The sequence below is a fragment of the Oreochromis aureus genome, linkage group 3 (assembly GCF_013358895.1).
Source record: "Oreochromis aureus strain Israel breed Guangdong linkage group 3, ZZ_aureus, whole genome shotgun sequence".
NCBI classification, from domain to species: Eukaryota; Metazoa; Chordata; class Actinopteri; order Cichliformes; family Cichlidae; genus Oreochromis; species Oreochromis aureus.
In genome coordinates this window covers 29,467,934-29,488,751 of record NC_052944.1, presented here as the reverse complement: position 1 = coordinate 29,488,751, position 20,818 = coordinate 29,467,934, and the positions used below count along the sequence as shown (strand labels likewise).

Genomic DNA, 20,818 nt, shown 5'->3' with positions numbered 1-20,818 from the left:
AACAATAACATTTGTGGATTCTTTCAGTTGAGTTAAAGATACAATCAGGTTATAAAAATCCTGTTTTGTTTCTGATCTTTTGTGCATGTAGTCAGTTGGTTATTTAGATGTTCGTCCAACTGGATTTTGATAAATGTTCTTTGAAAAACTGCTGAGCACAAACTGAACCTCACGTCATGTAAAGATTAATGGAGATCTGGAAAGACCAGATGGGAAGACAAGTGTCCTAATGGTCAGCTGCAGGGACAGTAGGGAGACCTCCCCCTGTTGCTCCACCACCACAAGATGTTCCAGGATTAATGGAGCAAAACATCAATGAAGGGTGGCTCTCAGCTGATGACCCTTCAGCTGCCATGATGTCACTGTTGGAGGTGCGACAGGCAACAGTGTCTAGCAGGTAACTTCCTGCCTGTGCTTCCTTCAAGGTCCCTGAATGGTTGACCCGGGTTTTGATGTTTTGGTTTCTCTGGTTTTCTATTTTTGATCATTCTTGGTTTCATAGTTCTGTATTTTGTATTGTTGACATTCTGGCATTCTCGTATGATGTTATGGTTACATTCTGGTTATCTGTCTATTTGGTTAATGAGAGGTTATTTATCCCCTTGTGTATTCTCTCTGGTCTCCATGTTTTGTCTACTGTCTGCATCAAGCTCGTGTGTCTCAGTGTCAGTCATTTCATGTTTTATTTTGGTCTCTGTTCTCGTCTGTATCTTGTGTCTAGTTTACATCCACCCAAATCATTCTGTTAACCTCTTTTCCATTAGTAACTACTCAGGTCGGATCGCCCCCACGGTTTTCAGGGTTTTCCATCAGGTCATAGTTCCTGTTGCCAGGTACTTTTTTCAGTATTTACTCAGCCGGAGTTCCAAGCCATCAAGGCGATCCCAAAATGTGACGTCATCAGCCTGCATCACACTGATTGGCTGGTCAGTGGCGTCACTCAATGACTTATGAGAGTATTTCATTGATGAAAATCAAACCATTTTGAAACCCAGCAATGAGGAAAACAGTTGCAAAAAGCAACACCATGGTCCCAGAGTCAGACGGAAATTCACAGACTGAGCAGCAGGTATATCATCGCCTCAAAGTCTACCTTTGTTGTGGCAGCGTGTGACGCATACCATTACGTCATAGGATGCTCAACCACGTTGCTATGAGGATGACCACGCACATTAGGTGGTACTTGATTGTAATAGAAATCCAGTCAATCCGATTCGAATAGCTGTGAGTTGATCCAAGTAGGTGCTAATGGAAAAGGGGCATTAGTTGTCACTGTGTTCCCACCTGTTTCCCATCATCTCATTATCCTGTGTTTTATAGACTGACAATCTTCCTTTACTGTCACATCCTTCATCATAGTTTGTTTTCCTAAGATTGGTAGAAATTTGGTTTCTTAGTTTTTTGTTTTTGTTTATTTGGATTACTTTCCAAGTTCTGTGATAAAGTTGTGTTTTACTTTACTACCTGTGACAGATACTCAATGAAATGTCAATACTACTACTAATACTATGACTACGACTATGACTATTACTACTAATAATAACAAAAATAATAATAATAATAATAATAACAGTAAAGAGGCTCTTACACTTGAACTGTCTGCAGCGATACAACAAGAGCAGGAGAATAATAATGAGAGAGACTCCACAAAACCAGTCCAACAATCAACCACACAGGAGATGAAGAGCTGTCAGCTCCTGATACAGTTACTGTAACAAAAAACAGAAATTAATTAATAAATTATAATCTTATGAATAAATACATTTATAAAATAGAGCCAGGTGACTTTGAAAATTAAATCAGACAATCTAATGTTCCTTCTCAGTCATTGGTTTACAAAATGCATCAACTGTTTTGATCCTGCTCACCTTTAACTGACATCCAGCTCTGTGCTGACTCTCTTCCTGAGTACTGACACTTGTAGAAACCTTCATCAGACTTTGACACTGTAGAGATCTTCAGCTCCCTCAGGTATCATTTTGAATAAGTTTGTCATTGTGATAGAAAAAACACATTGGAAAGTATTTTTGTGTTCTCAAACTGCAGCTCAGACTAACAGAAGCTCCCTCAGTCACAGGATGAACAGGACTCACCAGGATAGATCATTACCATCATCTGTGACACAATCACACACAATTGTTTCAGTCACATCAGCTGGTGCACACTTTTAGAAAAAGCTGACAAACAATAATAAGAACAGATTGTACAAATGTTTTTCATCATGAAGATCTGATCTTGTATCTTTAAAAACTGCTGTATGTGTTTTATTTTGCCCACATGAAATTACTCCACATACAGCAAAACTGGGACAAATGTTCACGTGATGTCTAAATCATTCAAATCCATGAAGTAAATGTATAATAACATACTCTGTACAGTGATGTTGACTGCACTGCTGAACTCTCCTGATCCAGACTCACACCAGTACACTGCAGTATCTGACTTTGATGTGTTGATGTTACATGTGGATCCAGTCATTCTCCTACAGTCAGAGTACAGTCGTGCCGTCCTCAGAGAACTTCCTCACTCTCCACTCAGTGAAGTTTCCCTCACAGGTCAGTGAGACAGAGTCAGAGGTGAAGTGTTGCACTCTGTCAGGACTCACTGTGAGAGACGCTGCTGAATGAACATCTGGAAACAACATGCAGTGAAGAGACAAAGCTCACAGATGTTGGGATTCAAAATATCACAGTGAAAATATTCTTTTTGCTTTAATGTTTAAAGGTCAGTGCTAAAAGACACAATGTTTGTATAATTTTCACCTTCAATCCTAAACCAAAAAACCCCATCAATTTACATTTTTGCTGTTGCATTACTTGAAAAAGATAGAGAGAATCAAACTGACCTGCAGACCAGACAAACTTTGGTTGACTGTGATCAGTGTGATACTCTGGGTCTCCTCTTCCAGCTCTGCACACATATCCTGCTGTGTGTGTCTGTCCATGAATGATGTTGGAGTTGTTTGCAGTCCAATTGCCATCAGGTAGCAGCTCATAACTGGAGGATTTCTCTGATAGATCAGGAACAGCTTTATACCAGTAGAAGCTCCATCCTGCAGACGCATGTTCAACCTCACAGTTCAGAGTTACTGAGGCTCCAGGACTCAGCCATGATGGAGACACAGTGAGGACAGGGCCGGGTTTATCTGTTCAACAAAGATTTTCTCTCAATGTTTCGTCTCTTAACTCTGAATTCAATGTCACTAAAATGTTGACTCACAAATATTTATTATGAACTTTAAGAGTGAGACTATCTAAACATGTCAAATATCTCAACATGTACGAATAAAACACATTTTTACAAACTGTTTCTATTTCAGGTGTTCTGATATCAAAAGTTATTTTAAGGTAGACTGTCTTCTTGGATTAAGTAAATGTTTAAATATGCAATTGTAACTCTCTGGTGCCACCTTAAAAACTGTAGTTGGTAATAGGACATGATGTCGTCAGTAAACAGGATGTAAAGTCTGTGAATTAAGGAGAAGGCATGTGCAGCATGGTGGCCTTAGCCAGATAAATCCAGTGGCATCCACATACATCCTATGCCTTTGGTAGCATTGTGGGTATGTATAGACTTGTTTTATGTGCATGTATAGACCATTTTCTTTCAAGTAAGTTCATTTTCTGTAAGTTTAATGATGAAACCAATCTTATGCAGTTACGCTAGCAATCGCTATGGAGCTAGTTAAAGGGGAACGACAAACAAATTGAGGCATTCATTACAGCAAGAGTTGTTAAAATCATGATTTGATGTTTGTATTTGAGTTAAAAAGGAAGTACTTCATATGAACATTGCATGTTGACTTATATTAAAAACTGGGTTAATATATTTTCATCGTTATATATGTACATGGTGAATAAGTACAGTGATTATGCCTTGTACTGTTTGTTACATTTTCACCTTTCCTGTGTCAATAAACCTGTGAACCGGGAATCGTGTAGTCAGAGTCTTGATGTGGGAAGGAGTTTAGCTGACTGCCCAACCATAGCAGAGGCAGTACACCAGCTTAAATGAACTATGACTCTACTTACTGTCAGAAACTGTCAGTGTGACTGAATCACTCCACTCTGTTTTATGCTGTGAACTTTCATTCTGCCCTTACAGCGATAGTTTCACTGTTGGATGATGAAGCAGATCTAATCCTGTATTCATTTTGATTTGGAGCTTTTATCCTGCTGTTTGTTTCCACTCATAATCCCACTCAGTGTCTCCTTTCAGTCTTATTTGACACAGTCCAGTTCAAGAATTGCTCAACATCATAATCCCAAACAGGTTAAACAAATATGATGCTGTTGTGTGTTCATCTAAATGCTGAATCGTGAATTTATTCTACATTGTTCTTTAAACCCAAAATCAAAACTTCACTTATTCCCTGTTGTACTCTGTGTAGTAAAATGGGTTTCCTCTTCTTCCTCTGCACGAAGGAAGAGACCTTCCTGTGAGACACTGATTTGTCCACTCGAGTTGAAAATTGCAAGGCAGTAATTCTATCATGACTCACAAAGATCACTCAGTGTGAGCTCAATGTGAATTTTTTAATATTTAATTCACTGTTTCTGGAATATATTTGTTATAATAATAGTAAATGTTATACTTGAAGTGTGACATAATTTACTGATCAGACTCTGGAAGAATCAGATCTTCTACTGCAGAGAAATGAACACTTTCTAATCCTAAATACATTTAGTGGATATATTTTATGTACTTTGATTTTGTCTAAGAGTTAATGTCAATAAGAATAATAATGTAAATGGAGAAAAATGATAAATCATATCAGCACCAGCCAAATCTTTAAATAAAATTAGGCCATTTTACAGTTTTAAGTCTCAGCCAGACTTTTTCCAAATTTTCTATTAAAAAAAAAAAAAAAAAAGTGTCTAGCAATCCATTTAAAAATAAATTTAGGCTAAAAAAAAATGAACTAACTGCACCATAATACAGTAAGTTGCTGAATAGGTAAACTCCACATGTGGAGCCATAGGAAAAAAAATGCTCAGATACTCAGAAGAGAAACCAGTGCATATAGAAATGAAGGAGAAGAAGAATAAAAGGAGGAAGAAATAAATAATAAATTAGACTAATACATAATTTTTCTTAGTGGATGTGCTAAGACAGGTTCACCATCTGTACAGTAGATGTTGATAGGGCAGATAAGAAAGATGATGCTGTGATACACATTGTTCTGTACTGGATCTTTCACTGTGAATACTTTTATTCAACAAAGAAAAACAGTACTTTTATTGCCATCTGAAAGTTGAGCAACACTAAGATAGCTAGAAAGCTGTATCATAGAATAAGCCTTTTTATTTTTTTTTTTACCTATTATAGATGAAACATCTCCAACTTACATGACACAGTCAGTGTGATGATATCACTCCACTCTGAGAAGAAATAGTCCCTTCTGCCCCGGCAGCTGTATCCTCCACTGTCAGACTCAGTAACTGTGATTCTGTGTTCATTGGATGTTGGAGGTGTGTTTAACTTGGCTGCTCTCCATTCATACGTCCACTGAGCTCCTTCACCTCCCTGAATCTCACATCTGACAGTGACTGTCTCACCGCTGTATATCTGAGGCCAGGATGGCTGCAGGGTCACAGTGGGCTTATTGAGACCTGTTCACAGAAAAAATATTCATAAAATAGAAACAAAATCAACAGAGAAATATTAAGATATGTATTTCATAATAATGGTAAATTTGTTGTTTATAGTTAGGAATGGACCTGCACAAAAATAAAAAAGATCATTTTGTGTTCATTTAACAGATGGAGAAAAACAGTGAGACCGTGAGGAGAGACTGTATGAGTATATGACTGCCTTTTCTGGTGCCACTGTGGCTGTGGGTTTATCTGCTCTTATGAAAAGCACATATACATACATATACACACATATACTACCAGACAAAAGTTGGACACATGTTCTTATTTAAAGGTTTTTCTTTATTTTCATGACTATTTACACTGTAGATTCTCACAAGACATAGGCCACCCCTCACTTCAATTACTGCTTTACACACTCATTCTCTCAATGACCTTCATGATGTTGTCACCTGAAATGGTTTTCCAACAGTCTTGAAGGAGTTCACAGAGATGATGAGAAATATCAAACGATCAAACACAAAAACACAAGCCGGATGGGATGGCACATCGCTGCACGATGCTGTGATAACCACGCTGGTTCAGTGTGCCTTTTTGAATAAATCCCCAACAGTGTCACCAACAAAGCAGCCCCACACCATCACACCTCCTCCTCTATGCTTCACAGTGGGAACCATGCATGTAGAGACCATCTTTTACCTTCCTGCGTCACACAAAGACACAGCAGGTCGAACCAAACATCTCAAATTTTGACTCATCAAACCAAAGCACAGATTCCCACTGGTCTAATGTCCATTCCTTGAGTTTCATGGTCCAAACAAATCTGTTCTACTTGTTGCTTTTCCCTAGTCGTGGTTTCTTAGCAGATATTTGACCATAAAGCCCGATTTGCACAGTCTCCTCTGGACAGTTGATGTAGAGACGTGTCTGCTACTGAAACTCTGTGTGACATTTATCTGGGCTCTAATCTAAGTTGCTGTTAACTTGTGATTTCTGAGGCTGGTGACTGGGATGAATTTATCCTCAGCAGCAGAGGTGACTCTTGGTCTTCCTTTCCTGGGGTGGTCCTCATGTGAGCCAGTTTCATTGTAGCATTTGATGGTGTCTGTGACTGCACTTGTGACACATTCAAAGTTTTAGCAGTTTCAGACTGACTAAAGTTCTTAAAGTAATGATGGACTGTCGCTTCTCTTTATTTAGGTGATTGGTTCTTGCTATAGTATAAATTTCAACAGTTGTCAAATAGGGCTGTCAGCTGTGTACCAACCTGACTTCTGCACAACTGATGGTCTCAACCCCGTTAAGAAGGCAAGAAATTCACAGATAAACCCTGACACGGCACAGCTGTGAAGTGAAAACCATTTCAGGTGACGACATCATGAAGCTCACTGAGAGAAGGCCAAGGGTTTGCAGCGCTATAAACAAATCAAGGGTTGGCTACTTTGAGGAATCTAAAATATAAAACATATATTTTTATGATTTTTTCTTTGATACATAATTCTATATACCTTCCTTCATATCTTTGATATCTTGAATTGTATGAATCTACAATTTTTGTCTGACTAACAATGGAACATGCTTTGTAGACCATTGAATTATCCTGTGTTGACCATTATGACATTTGTCAAATGGAGATCACACAACAAACATGACTTACTTGATACTGACAATGTGAAGGCTTCACTCCACTCTGTTGAAGAATATGAGTCATCTCTCATGCCGACTCTTACACACATGTAGTCTCCACTGCTGGACTCAGAAACTCTGAATGTCACATCATTGTGTGTCCACTGTGTGGGTGTCCTGGGTCCTCTCCATTCATACTCCCACTCAGTGGTTTCACCTCCTTCCTGCACCTCACATGTCAGAGTGATCGTCTCACCTCTGAATATCTGAGGCCAGTTGGGTTGTTGTTTTACAACAACTTTATTGGAAACTGTTTACACATATTAACAGTTGAGATACAAATAGAAACATGAAATCAACACAGAAAACTTCACATTGTATGTTTGATAATCATGAGTGAATGTATATTTCAAACTAAATGACTGAACTCACTGGTTTTCTCAATGGTGACATCATCACTTATATCAGTGTAGTAAACTGGGTTTCCTCTTGTTCCTCTGCAGCGGTAGATTCCTCCTTGAGATACTCTGATATCTCTGTTTTGTTGATCTCTGATTTGAACTTCAGAGGTTCTTTGGGTTCGTCTGAACCACTCATATTTCCATCCATCAGAGCTCTGCACAGAGCAGGTCAGTGTCACACTGCCCCCTACTGGTATGATAGTTGTTCCTGCTGTCAGTGTGGCTCTGGGTTTATCTGCCATTAATTTGCAGGAAAAAGTAGAATAGATTGTCACTTGTCTCAGGAAGATATTTCTTACAGTACTGACCACACTTTAAATATTCACTGAGTAGTTTTGTATAAATTAGTAATTGCAAATCAGACATATTAGACTGTGTTACAAAATCAAATTCCCGCTGATTTATTACCTGCCTATATTATTTAATTTCCTCCCCGCCTCTCTGCGGACAGTCTATCTTTCAAGTTCGTGTCCTCTACCAGAGGCCTGGGAGCTTGAGGGTCTTATGCAGTATCTTTCCTGTTTCTAGAACTGCGCTCTTCTGGACAGAGATCTTGGATGTTGGTTCCTGGGATCTGCTGGAGCCACTGCCTAGCTTGGGATCACTGCACCTAGCGCTCCGATTACCTCTGGGACCCCTGTTACCTGCACCTTCCACATCTTCTCAAGCTCTTCTCCTGAGCCCTTGTTACTTTTCCATCTTCTCATGTTCCTTCTTCCTGATGTTGCTGTCATTCGGTATCACCACGTCTATCACTAAGGCCGTCTTCTTCTGCTTATCTACCACCACTATGTCCGGTTGGTTAGCCACCACCATTTTGTGCAGCTGTAACTGGAAGTCCCTGGGATCTTAGCTCGGTCATTGGTCTCACAATGTTCCTCTAATTTTCATGTGTCTGAGCCGAACACACAAACTCCTGAGCGATCCCTTGGACCACTGTGAGCGACAGCAGACGTGTGCACTGTGGTCACGCCAGCATCTAATCCATACAGGTTACATGGTTTATTAAAATAATCAAATTACAGCATTTACATTTATATTAGACTACTTTTAATTAACTGCTTTAGCCCACTTACAATGAAAATTAAAAAAAAATATTGTTCATGACCTGTGTAGTATGTTAACACTATTGGAAGTAAAAATAACTTAAACTCCAATTTTAAAAACACAACTTTTTTATTTATTTTTTTTATAAAGCTCTGACTTGTATTATAAGTCTGTGGTCTGGGAGAGAGTCCTGTAACTCTGTCTGTAAAATACAGTAAATAATGACCAATGTTGGGCAATTAATTATATACTTACTTCTTCAAAAAAGTAACTGAGTTATGCAAACAAAGTGTTTTGCAGCTGTTTACCCTAAAAAATGCAGCCAAGTTTTTTTTCAAATAAACATTTCAAACTATTTACAGAACAATCAGCTGTTCTGCATCAATTTGATGCCACACAAATTATTTGTGCCACTCCAAAAAATAATTTCTGTCCACTATGAGATAAAGGAGAACAACAGCCTGATACCTGTAGGCCTGACAACAGGAGATGTATCACTCCTGTAACACCTGTAACATTCAGCAGCCGCCTCATTGTTCTGACACACAAGAAAACTATTGACTACACTACACACTAACCACACACTAACTACACAAGATAACACACTAACTTTAGACTCCAAGCATGCTAAACATCGCAAATCTCTCACATCTCATAACACCGCAGTCACTCCTAAAAATTCCCCACTTCCTGGAAAACTAAGTGTCATGTTGCCATATAATTTTTGATTGGTCGACATGGTACATTTTCCACCAATAGCAAAAAGGTGGGGTTTTTTGGTTTTGTCTTTGCTCACAGGCGGAGAGTGCTTTCGAGTTTTCCTTATAAAGCTACGCGTTTTACCGCTTTCTTCCCCGCAGTAAATATAAACAACGACAGTATTAAGGAAGAAAACCAAACATTGCAAATATTTTTATCATAACTCTGGCTTTACGTGGCCTATCAACACAATTTAAAAAACTGGTATAAAGTCCACACTTTTTCCATCAATTTTTCCGTCGGTCCTGCTCAACATCTCCAATGGTTGTACACGTTGTCATTAACGTGGCTTCACTCCACATCGCTTTGCTAGCTAAAACACCGTTGTCGGCACATAAGGATGCTGTCATAGCCTGCTGACGACGTTGATTAGCCGCGATATATACGAATGTGAATCGCATTATTGGCTGGAGCAGCCAGTCACTGGCCACTTACTGACTCACACTGCAAAACAGAATGAATTGTTAACGTATTTATTTTAATTTCAATTCAGGTTAGATTTCTTTTGTGCACAACGCAGTTTTTCTGTGGGCAGAGACCGTGCCAGCAGTGCGCAATTGTGCATGCGTGCAGCTTAGGGGGAACATTGGTGGTCTCCCAGTTTGACCTGAGGCTTCTAGGCCATACTCGGCACAGATGTTTCTGTATACTATGCCCGCCACTGCTATGTAGTTCCATGTATGCCCTGCCTGCTAGCATCTTGCACCCTGCTGTTATGTGCTGGATTGTCTCAGGAGCATCTTTACACAGCCTGCACCTGGGGTCTTGCCTGATGTGGCAGACCCCAGCCTCTATGGATCTTGTGTTCTGAGTTTGTGCCTGTGCTGCCCTGATTAGTGCCTCTGTGTTGTCTTTCAGTCCAACTTTGTCCAGCCACTGGTAGGACTTCTGGATGTCAGCCACTTCCTCTATCTGCCAGTTGTACATAATGTGCAGATACTATACTATATTTTCATCCTATTTATTTTATGTCATTACTGTCCTCAGGTGATGGAGCAGCAGGTCAGCATTGGCGCCTCTATACCAGCTGAAAGTTCATGACACAAAGTGGTGACAAACTGTCTCACAATGAGGCTACTATCAGCTGCAGCTCTTTGTCTGACTAACAATGGAACATGCTTTGTAGACCATTGAATTCATCCTGTGCTGACCATTATGACATTTGTCAAATGGAGATCACACAACAAACATGACTTACTTGATCCTGACAATGTGAAGGCTTCACTCCACTCTGTTGAAGAATATGAGTCATCTCTGCGTCGACTCTTACACATGTAGTCTCCACTGCTGGACCCAGAAACTCTGAATGTCACATCATTATTGTGTGTCCACTGTGTGGGTGTCCTGGGTCCCTCCATTCATACTCCCACTCAGTGGTTTCACCTCCTTCCTGCACCTCACATGTCAGAGTGATCGTCTCACCTCTGAATATCTGAGGTCAGTTGGGTTGTTGTTTTACAACAACTTTATTGGAAACTGTTTACACATATTAACAGTTGAGATACAAATAGAAACATGAAATCAACACAGAAAACTTAACATTGTATGTTTGATAATCATGAGTGAATGTATATTTCAAACTAAATGACTGAACTCACTGGTTTTCTCAATGGTGACATCATCACTTATATCAGTGTAGTAAACTGGGTTTCCTCTTGTTCCTCTACAGCGGTAGATTCCTCCTTGAGATACTCTGATATCTCTGTTTTGTTGATCTCTGATTTGAACTTCAGAGGTTCTTTGGGTTAAATCTGAACCACTCATATTTCCATCCATCAGAGCTTTGCACAGAGCAGGTCAGTGTCACACTGCCCCCTACTGGTATGATAGTTGTTCCTGCTGTCAGTGTGGCTCTGGGTTTATCTGCCATTAATTTGCAGGAAAAAGTAGAATAGATTGTCACTTGTCTCAGGAAGATATTTCTTACAGTACTGATCACACTTTAAATATTCACTGAGTAGTTTTGTATAAATTAGTAATTGCAAATCAGACATATTAGACTGTGTTACAAAATCAAATTCCCGCTGATTTATTACCTGCCTATATTATATAATTTCCTCCTCGCCTCTCATGGACAGTCTATCTTTCAAGTTCGTGTCCTCTACCAGAGGCCTGGGAGCTTGAGGGTCTTCTTGCAGTATCTTTCCTGTTTCTAGAACTGCACTCTTCTGGACAGAGATCTTGGATGTTGGTTCCTGGGATCTGCTGGAGCCACTCGCTAGCTTGGGATCACTGCACCTAGCGCTCCGATTACCTCTGGGACCCCTGTTACCTGCACCTTCCACATCTTCTCAAGCTCTTCTAAGCCCCTTGTTACTTTTCCATCTTCTCATGTTCCTTCTTCCTGATGTTGCTGTCATTCGGTATCACCTACGTCTATCACTAAGGCCGCCTTCTTCTGCTTATCTACCACCACTATGTCCGGTTGGTTAGCCACCACCATTTTGTGCAGCTGTAACTGGAAGTCCCACAGATCTTAGCTCGGTCATTGGTCTACAATGTTCCTCTAATTTTTCATGTGTCTGAGCGAACACACAAACTCCCTGAGCGATCCCTTGGACCACTGTGAGCGACAGCAGACGTGTGCACTGTGGTCACGCCAGCATCTAATCCATACAGGTTACATGGTTTATTAAAATAATCAAATTACAGCATTTACATTTATATTAGACTACTTTTAATTAACTGCTTTTAGCCCACTTACAATGAAATTAAAAAAAAATATTGTTCATGACCTGTGTAGTATGTTAACACTATTGGAAGTAAAAATAACTTAAACTCAATTTTAAAAACACAACTTTTTTATTTATTTTTTATAAAGCTCTGACTTGTATTATAAGTCTGTGGTCTGGGAGAGAGTCCTGTAACTCTGTCTGTAAAATACAGTAAATAATGACCAATGTTGGGCAATTAATTATATAGTTACTTCTTCAAAAAAAGTAACTGAGTTATGCAAACAAAGTGTTTTGCAGCTGTTTACCTAAAAATGCAGCCAAGTTTTTCAAATAAACATTTCAAACTATTTACAGAACAATCAGCTGTTCTGCATCAAATTTGATGCCACACAAATTATTTGTGCCACTCAAAAATAATTTCTGTCCACTATGAGATAAAGGAGAACAACAGCCTGATACCTGCAGGCCTGACAACAGGAGATGTATCACTCCTGTAACACCTGTAACATTCAGCAGCCGCCTCATTGTTCTGACACACACAAGAAAACTATTGACTACACTACACACTAACTACACACACTAACTACACAAGATAACACACTAACTTTAGACTCAAGCATGCTAAACATCGCAAATCTCTCACATCTCATAACACCGCAGTCACTCCTAAAAATTCCCCACTTCCTGGAAAACTAAGTGTCATGCTGCCATATAATTTTTTGATTGGTCGACATGGTACATTTTTCCACCAATAGCAAAAGGTGGGGTTTTTTTGGTTTTGTCTTTGCTCACAGGCGGAGAGTGCTTTCGAGAGTTTTCCTTATAAAATGCTGTTTTTACCGCTTTCTTCCCGCAGTAAATATAAACAACGACAGTATTAAGGAAGAAAACCAAACATTGCAAATATTTTTTTATCATAACTCTGGTTTTACGTGGCCTATCAACACAATTTAAAAAACTGGTATAAAGTCCACACTTTTTCCATCAATTTTTCCGTCGGTCCTGCTCACATCTCCAATGGTTGTACACGTTGTCACTAACGTGGCTTCACTCCACATCGCTTTGCTAGCTAAAACACCGGTGTCGGCACATAAGGATGCTGTCATAGCCTGCTGACGACATTGATTAGCCGCAGTATATACGAATGTGAATCGCATTATTGGCTGGAGCAGCCAGTCACTGGCCACTTACTGACTCACACTGCAAAACAGAATGAATTGTTAACGATTTATTTTAATTTCAATTCAGGTTAGATTTTTTTTTCTGCACAACGCAGTTTTTCTGTGGGCAGAGATCGTGCCAGCAGTGCGCAATTGTGCATGCGCAGCTTAGGGGGAACATTGGTGGTCTCCCAGTTTGACCTGAGGGCTTCTAGGCCATACTGCACAGATGTTTCTGTATACTATGCCCGCCACTTGCTATGTATGTTCCATGTATGCCCCTGCCTGCTCAGCATCTTGCACCCTGCTGTTATGTGCTGGATTGTCTCAGGAGCATCTTTACACAGCCTGCACCTGGGGTCTTGCCTGATGTGGCAGACCCCAGCCTCTATGGATCCTGTGTTCTGAGTTTGTGCCTGTGCTGCCCTGATTAGTGCCTCTGTGTTGTCTTTCAGTCCAACTTTGTCCAGCCACTGGTAGGACTTCTGGATGTCAGCCACTTCCTCTATCTGCCAGTTGTACATAATGTGCAGATACTATACTATATTTTCATCCTATTTATTTATGTCATTACTGTCCCTCAGGTGATGGAGCAGCAGGTCAGCATTGGCGCCTCTATACCAGCTGAAAGTTGATGACACAGTGGTGACAAACTGTCTCACAATGAGGCTACTATCAGCTGCAGCTCTTTGTCTGACTAACAATGGAACATGCTTTGTAGACCATTGAATTCATCCTGTGCTGACCATTATGACATTTGTCAAATGGAGATCACACAACAAACATGACTTACTTGATCCTGACAATGTGAAGGCTTCACTCCACTGTTGAAGAATATGAGTCATCTCTGCGTGCCGACTCTTACACATGTAGTCTCCACTGCTGGACTCAGAAACTCTGAATGTCACATCATTATTGTGTGTCCACTGTGTGGGTGTGCTGGGTCTCTCCATTCATACTCCCACTCAGTGGTTTCACCTCCTTCCTGCACCTCACATGTCAGAGTGATCGTCTCACCTCTGAATATCTGAGGCCAGTTGGGTTGTTGTTTTACAACAACTTTATTGGAAACTGTTTACACATATTAACAGTTGAGATACAAATAGAAACATGAAATCAACACAGAAAACTTCATACATTGTATGTTTGATAATCATGAGTGAATGTATATTTCAAACTAAATGACTGAACTCACTGGTTTTCTCAATGGTGACATCATCACTATATCAGTGTAGTAAACTGGGTTTCCTCTTGTTCCTCTGCAGCGGTAGATTCCTCCTTGAGATACTCTGATATCTCTGTTTTGTTGACCTCTGATTTGAACTTCAGAGGTTCTTTGGGTTCGTCTGAACCACTCATATTTCCATCCATCAGAGCTCTGCACAGAGCAGGTCAGTGTCACACTGCCCCTACTGGCATGATTGTTGTTCCTGCTGTCAGTGTGGCCCTGGGTTTATCTGCCATTAATTTGCAGGAAAAAGTAGAATAGATTGTCATTTTTCTCAGGAATAAATTTCTTACAGTACTGATCACACTTTAAATATTCACTTTTAGTAGAAATGACTAATTACTCTGCATGTGACATATTGGACTGTGTTACAAAATCAAACTCGCTCTGATTTATTATTGATTGAAAGAGAAATATCAGATAAAACAGTTTTAAATTTCTCATCACATCTGTTTCCCTTTTCATTAATATTTTAATAGTTTCAGTGCACTGAACAACATCTTTATTTCTGTTGGAGTCTGGTGAGTGTTATCATGAATTTTCAATGTAAAATGTTATTTAGCAGTTGTCGGGTCTATGAATTATTTAAAATGGAAACATTAAATCAATGAAAATAACTTCCAGTCAGTTTGAATGGGAATTTTGCCACTGATGGCCGACCATAAGTGTTCAGTGCAACGCGTTCTATCTTCCTTTTCCCAAACAATCACTTTGAATATGTTTTTGATAGTAGTTAAAAATACTAAAACACCACTATTAATAGTTCTATTTTAATATAGTGCTATTAAAATAGTACTATTTAATAGTAGTAAAATGACTTTATAAACTCTGATGAGGACACAGTCTAGGTATAAGAATGATAAACCTCTCCCACACTCCAAAAGAAATAGTTCACCTACTAATCAGAAGGTTAGTGGTTCGATCCCTGGCTCCTCCAGTCTGCATGTCGAGCACTCAGTTTAGAGAAAGTATGTGATTGGGTGAATATGGCATGCTGTACAGAGCACTTTGAGTAATCTGGAGAGTAGAAAACTGCTGTGCAAGAATCAGTTTATTCACTATTTGAACAGAGTTTCGTTCTGTTACCTTTGCACTACTATGTTCCAGCACATGTTGTTACTACATGGCTTGCTTAAGGTACACATTAGGCTGACATCTGGGGCCAGAGCTGAAACTGTTCTGGGCCTGCAGTGTGTCTGCAACTGGCCCGTGGCTGCACAGAACTTACACATGGCCCACATATCGCAAAGAATGGTGGCCCAGAACAGGTTTGCCACTCTCGATAGAGGACATTGAATAACATCTACCAATTCGAACCACGATTATAGAGTTCTGGTTGATTGGAGCTGGCTCAGACCTGGAATTATCGAAGAACAAGAAGCGGCTTCAGCTGTTCAAAATCCCACAAGGCTGGCCGACATGATAGACGATGGGCAGGGCTGTGAGTACACAGACTGTGTTTATTGAACGCAATATGGATAAGATCTTGGAGAAGAAGAACGGGAATTGAGACACCTGGTGACCAGTGACAGACATTAGACCAACTGTAAAATTGGATGCAGTTTGTTCGTACTAAACAACACAACTACCATCTTCATCTCATGCGGCCCCCTGACGCCAGCTGGATGCTCAAGGCAAAAGCTGACGGGAATAACAAAAATTCTCCTTAGTTAACAAGACTGTTGTGACTTTCTCCCCCCTCCTTCAACACCACCCACGTCGACACAAGATTGTTGACTTTTGCCTAACCGGGTGAAGGGACACTTTCTCTCCGCTGAACATGGAACACACACACACACACACACACATAAGCATGTACACTGACACACACACACACACACCCCCCACCCCCTCCAAACACCTTCGAACCTTATGTCTTCTATCTTGTGAGATGTGATGATTCATGTGCTGAGGTGGGTTTTTTCTGTTCTCAAACTGATCTCCCTGTTGGAGCTCAGTCTGGGAGAGTTCTTTTTCTCCTCGCCTTTCCTCACGCAGCATTTTCCATTGTTATACCTCTCTGACCTGTCTTCCCATGATGTTTGTGTAATGTATGTATGGTCGGAAGGGTAAGATGGCGCTGGCACAGCTGGCAGCCTTAACCCAATTTCCCTCGGGATGAATAAAGTATTATCAATCAATCAATCTACAGTGTATTAAAAATATTGTATGTGTTGTAATGATATGGAACAATAACCTTTGTTTTGTTGATCAATCAATCAATCAATCAATCAATATTACAGGCTGTGCTTGAGTTTTTAAATAAGCTGATGTAAATGTAAACAATAAAACATTAAATGTCAGCATGAATCATGGTCCAACTCACATGAAACTGTCAGTGTGAAGGCATCACTCCATCCTGTTAAGAGATAGTCACTGCTACTCCCCGACATCTGTAGTCTCCACTGTGAGACACTGAAACTGTGCTGATCCTGTATTCACTGGATGTTGGAGGGCTGTTTGTGTTGGGTGCTGTCCATTCATATTTCCACACCTTTCCTTCACCTCCTGAATCTCACATCTGAGAGTGATTGTCTCACCAGTGAATATCTGAGACCAGCTGTGCTGCAGTTTCACATCGATCCTGTTACTTAACTAACAAAGAAAAACATGCAGAAGCAGGTTTTTTTATCATAATTATTTTAATGCTGATTTGTTGTGCAGGAATGTTTAAAAGCAACCAAAATATTATATAGTACTTGTATAATATAATATAATATAATGATTCTTTCAGTGTGCAGACACTAAGCCGTTTGACCCAAGTACTTTAACATTTTGATAAACCTCTGTAGTTGACTCTGCTTTGGTTCCTCCACAAGATGATTGAAAAAAGAAAGTTTCTTTTTAAAATGTCTGAAAGTTCAAAGTTTTGATATAACAAGCTTAAAATCTTAATTGTAAATCTCAAACAAAACAGATGAATCAATTTGAAATGATTACATTTTACTTTTCTGTTCAGATCAATAACTTTTGACATCATTTCTCCAGTGATTAGACTGCATGTGACATGATTTAATAATTTCAATAACAAGCAATTATATTTTTGGTAATCAAATTTTAAATCTGTAATATTAATTAGAAGAAGAATGAACTCCTCACTCTATGCCTGCACAGACGTTGTTGTTTTGTTGCAAATTAAATGTTTAAACTCACCAGTTTGCTGAACTGTGATGTCACTGCTGTCCTCTGTGTAGTAAACTGGATCTCCTCTCCTCCTCTGCAGTGGTACAGACCTCCTTTTGAGACACTAATACCTCTGTTTGCTTTATTTCCTCTCATGAGCTGAGCTTTAGAAGAGACTGAATCACGTCTGAACCAGTCAAACTTCCAGCCAGCAGAGCCTCCACAGAGCAGTTCAGTGTCACACTGCCCCCTGCTGGTATGATTGAACTGTGTGCTGTCAGTGTGGCTCTGGGTTTACTTGCTGTTGAAGAAACAAAATAAGTAAAATATAAAATCATTATCAAGAATAAATTTGTTACAGTACTAACTTTAAACACGAGTCATTTATCAACAAACATCAACCATTTATTAATAACCCCTGCATGTGACACATTAGACTGTTTAACAAACTAAAGATTTCACTGATTTATCATTCTCTTATCAAACTGTCATCTCTGTACATTCCTCTTTACATTGTTGATATTTTAAGAGCCTCCATGGTGTCTCTGCTTTCTGTTTGCACAGTGAGAAAAACTGTTGTCCTGAGCTGCCTGCAGACAGCTGGATCATTGTTGGAGTTTTCCTGTTAAGACAGATGTAAACATGAAAACATTAAATGTCAGCATGAATCATGGTCCAACTTACATGAAACTGTCAGTCTGAAGGCATCACTCCATCCTGTTAAGAGATAGTCACTGCTACCCCGACATCTGTAGTCTCCACTGTGGGACACTGAAACTGTGCTGATCCTGTATTCACTGGATGTTGAGGGCTGTTTGTGTTGGGTGCTGTCCATTCATATTTCCACACCTTTCCTTCACCTCCCTGAATCTCACATCTGAGAGTGATTGTCTCACCAGTGAATATCTGAGACCAGCTGTGCTGCAGTTTCACAGCAGCCAAAACTGTTCAACAAACAAATAAACATAAATTTTTAAAAACAAATCAACAGTAAAAAAAAAAAAATACATTTAAAAACTATAGTTATAAAGTGTTACTTTAATAAAATCTTGAATTTGTTTTATTTCACAACAAAATTTAACCCTCACCTTGTTTCTGAATTGTAACTGGAGCACTGTCCTCTGTGGAGAAAACTGGATCTCCTCTCCTCCTCTGCAGTGGTACAGACCTCCTAGAGACACTAATAACTCTGTTTGCTTATTTCCTCTCATGAGCTGAGCTTTAGAAGAGACTGAATCACGTCTGAACCAGTCAAACTTCCAGCCAGCAGAGCCCTCCACAGAGCAGTTCAGTGTCACACTGCCCCTGCTGGTATGATTGAACTTTGTGCTGTCAGTGTGGCTCTGGGTTTACTTGCTGCTGAGTTTACAGGAAAAGTAGAACAGATTGTCCATTCAGGAATAGTAATAATAATATAAATAAATAAAGACTGTTCACAGATTAACTAAACTTTCAGCTATTTGCATCAAAGAGCAGTAACCCTATAAATCACATCTGAACTTTGGATTTCAAAGGATTCAGTGAGTGTAATAAAGTGTTAATGGCAATCACATTAATTACATCCTGGTGACAATATGAGCTGCAATAAATGAAAAAAAAAAAAAAAGTAAATAAATTCATACATGTATAAAACCTGATGATGTTTTGGTATTTAGAAAATAACAGCCGAGTAACTGCAAAACGGTTTTAAATGTAAGACTATTTGTGACTTAATATTTTATCATTTACATTTGGGTTGGGCAATATGTATATTTTTCCAAACAACATTCATCAGTCCATTAAATAGCAATAGGCGATATATTCACCCAGGTGACTTTTTGATGGGCCGAGAAATTAATCATGCACGGACTGATTTATGATTTAGAACACAGAAGAAGTCTAAACACGGAGGAACTAGTTGCCAAAAAATACACTCTGACAAGAGTGCATTTGTTTGCAGCTGGAAGAAGATGCAGTTAAAACAGCCCTATTATTTTTTTTCCCTTGACTGCTTCTCTTAGCTTTAACCAACATTATTAGCAAACTTACTCATGGGCAGATAAATAAATCGCCGTGTAAAACGACCAGTGACAGCCTCAGCCTGTCGTCGATGGTTGATAAATACTCGCCCAACCTTAGTTTACATGGATGATCTTTTTTATTGTGTGCTCAGTTATTTGTCGTTTCACAACAACTCAGTTCAACTCTCAAAATACAAAGTCTCAGTGTTGTAAAAAATGTCAACAAATTTATTTTCCAAAAGTCTAGTCAAAAACTGAAAACAAAACAATTTCTTTTCATAAATATATGAACCTGAATGATCTTTTTTTTGCGCCACCTACTCACTGTGAAATGTGGCTTGATAGCTTTAATAAAACAAAGGGTAAAGGGTCTTGCAACTTTCAGGTTACTGATTTTACAAAAATTTTAATAAACAACAACAAACAATGGCCAAAAACACCAAATATAAAATAGTAAGCTGCCTGGAAACAGCTGGATCATTGTTAGAGTTTTAGAGGGTCTTAACTGTTGGTGGAAGATAATTGTTTCCTGATGTCCTGTTTAAACAGACGTATAAATGAAAACAGGAAACAGTTTGAATTGTAGATAAACTTACATGAAACTGTCAGTCTGAAGGCATCACTCCATCCTGTTAAGAGATAGTCACTGCTACCCCGACATCTGTAGTCTCCACTGTGGGACACTGAAACTCTGCTGATCCTGTATTCACTGGATGTTGGAGGGCTGTTTGTGTTGGGTGCTGTCCATTCATATTTCCACACCTTTCCTTCACCTCCTGAATCTCACATCTGAGAGCGATTGTCTCACCAGTGAATATCTGAGACCAGCTGTGCTGCAGTTTCACTGTGATGCTGTTACTTAACTATATATATATAATAATATATAATAATAACAATAATAATATGGATAACAATAATAATAACAGACATTTTTTTATTTCAAGTGAAATGTTCAAACTCACCGTTTCCTGAACTGTGACTGAGTCACTTTCTGTAATGATGATATTTTTCCTTCAGCTCTACAGGTGTAATTTCCTCCTTCAGACACAGAGATCGCTCTGCCTGATCTATTAGTTATTATGGACTTTTCGTTAGATGACGTTTGTCTGAACCACTCATATTTTAAGTCAGCAGATTCCTTCACA

General features: G+C 39.3%; 1 protein-coding gene across 1 annotated transcript in view; it reads right to left on the bottom strand.

The window, feature by feature from the left end:
- Positions 1 to 18,822, bottom strand: part of LOC120433551 (obscurin-like) — a 64,158-nt gene extending 45,336 nt beyond the window's left edge. Inside the window, exons 1-2 of the mRNA XM_039599881.1 lie at positions 18,762 to 18,822; positions 18,358 to 18,617 (exon numbers count right to left, since the gene is read on the bottom strand). Coding sequence (XP_039455815.1) covers positions 18,358 to 18,508 — 151 coding nt within the window. The 5' untranslated portion in view covers positions 18,509 to 18,617; positions 18,762 to 18,822. The remainder of the gene's footprint in view (positions 1 to 18,357; positions 18,618 to 18,761) is intronic.
- Between the last annotated feature and the right edge of the window lie 1,996 nt (positions 18,823 to 20,818).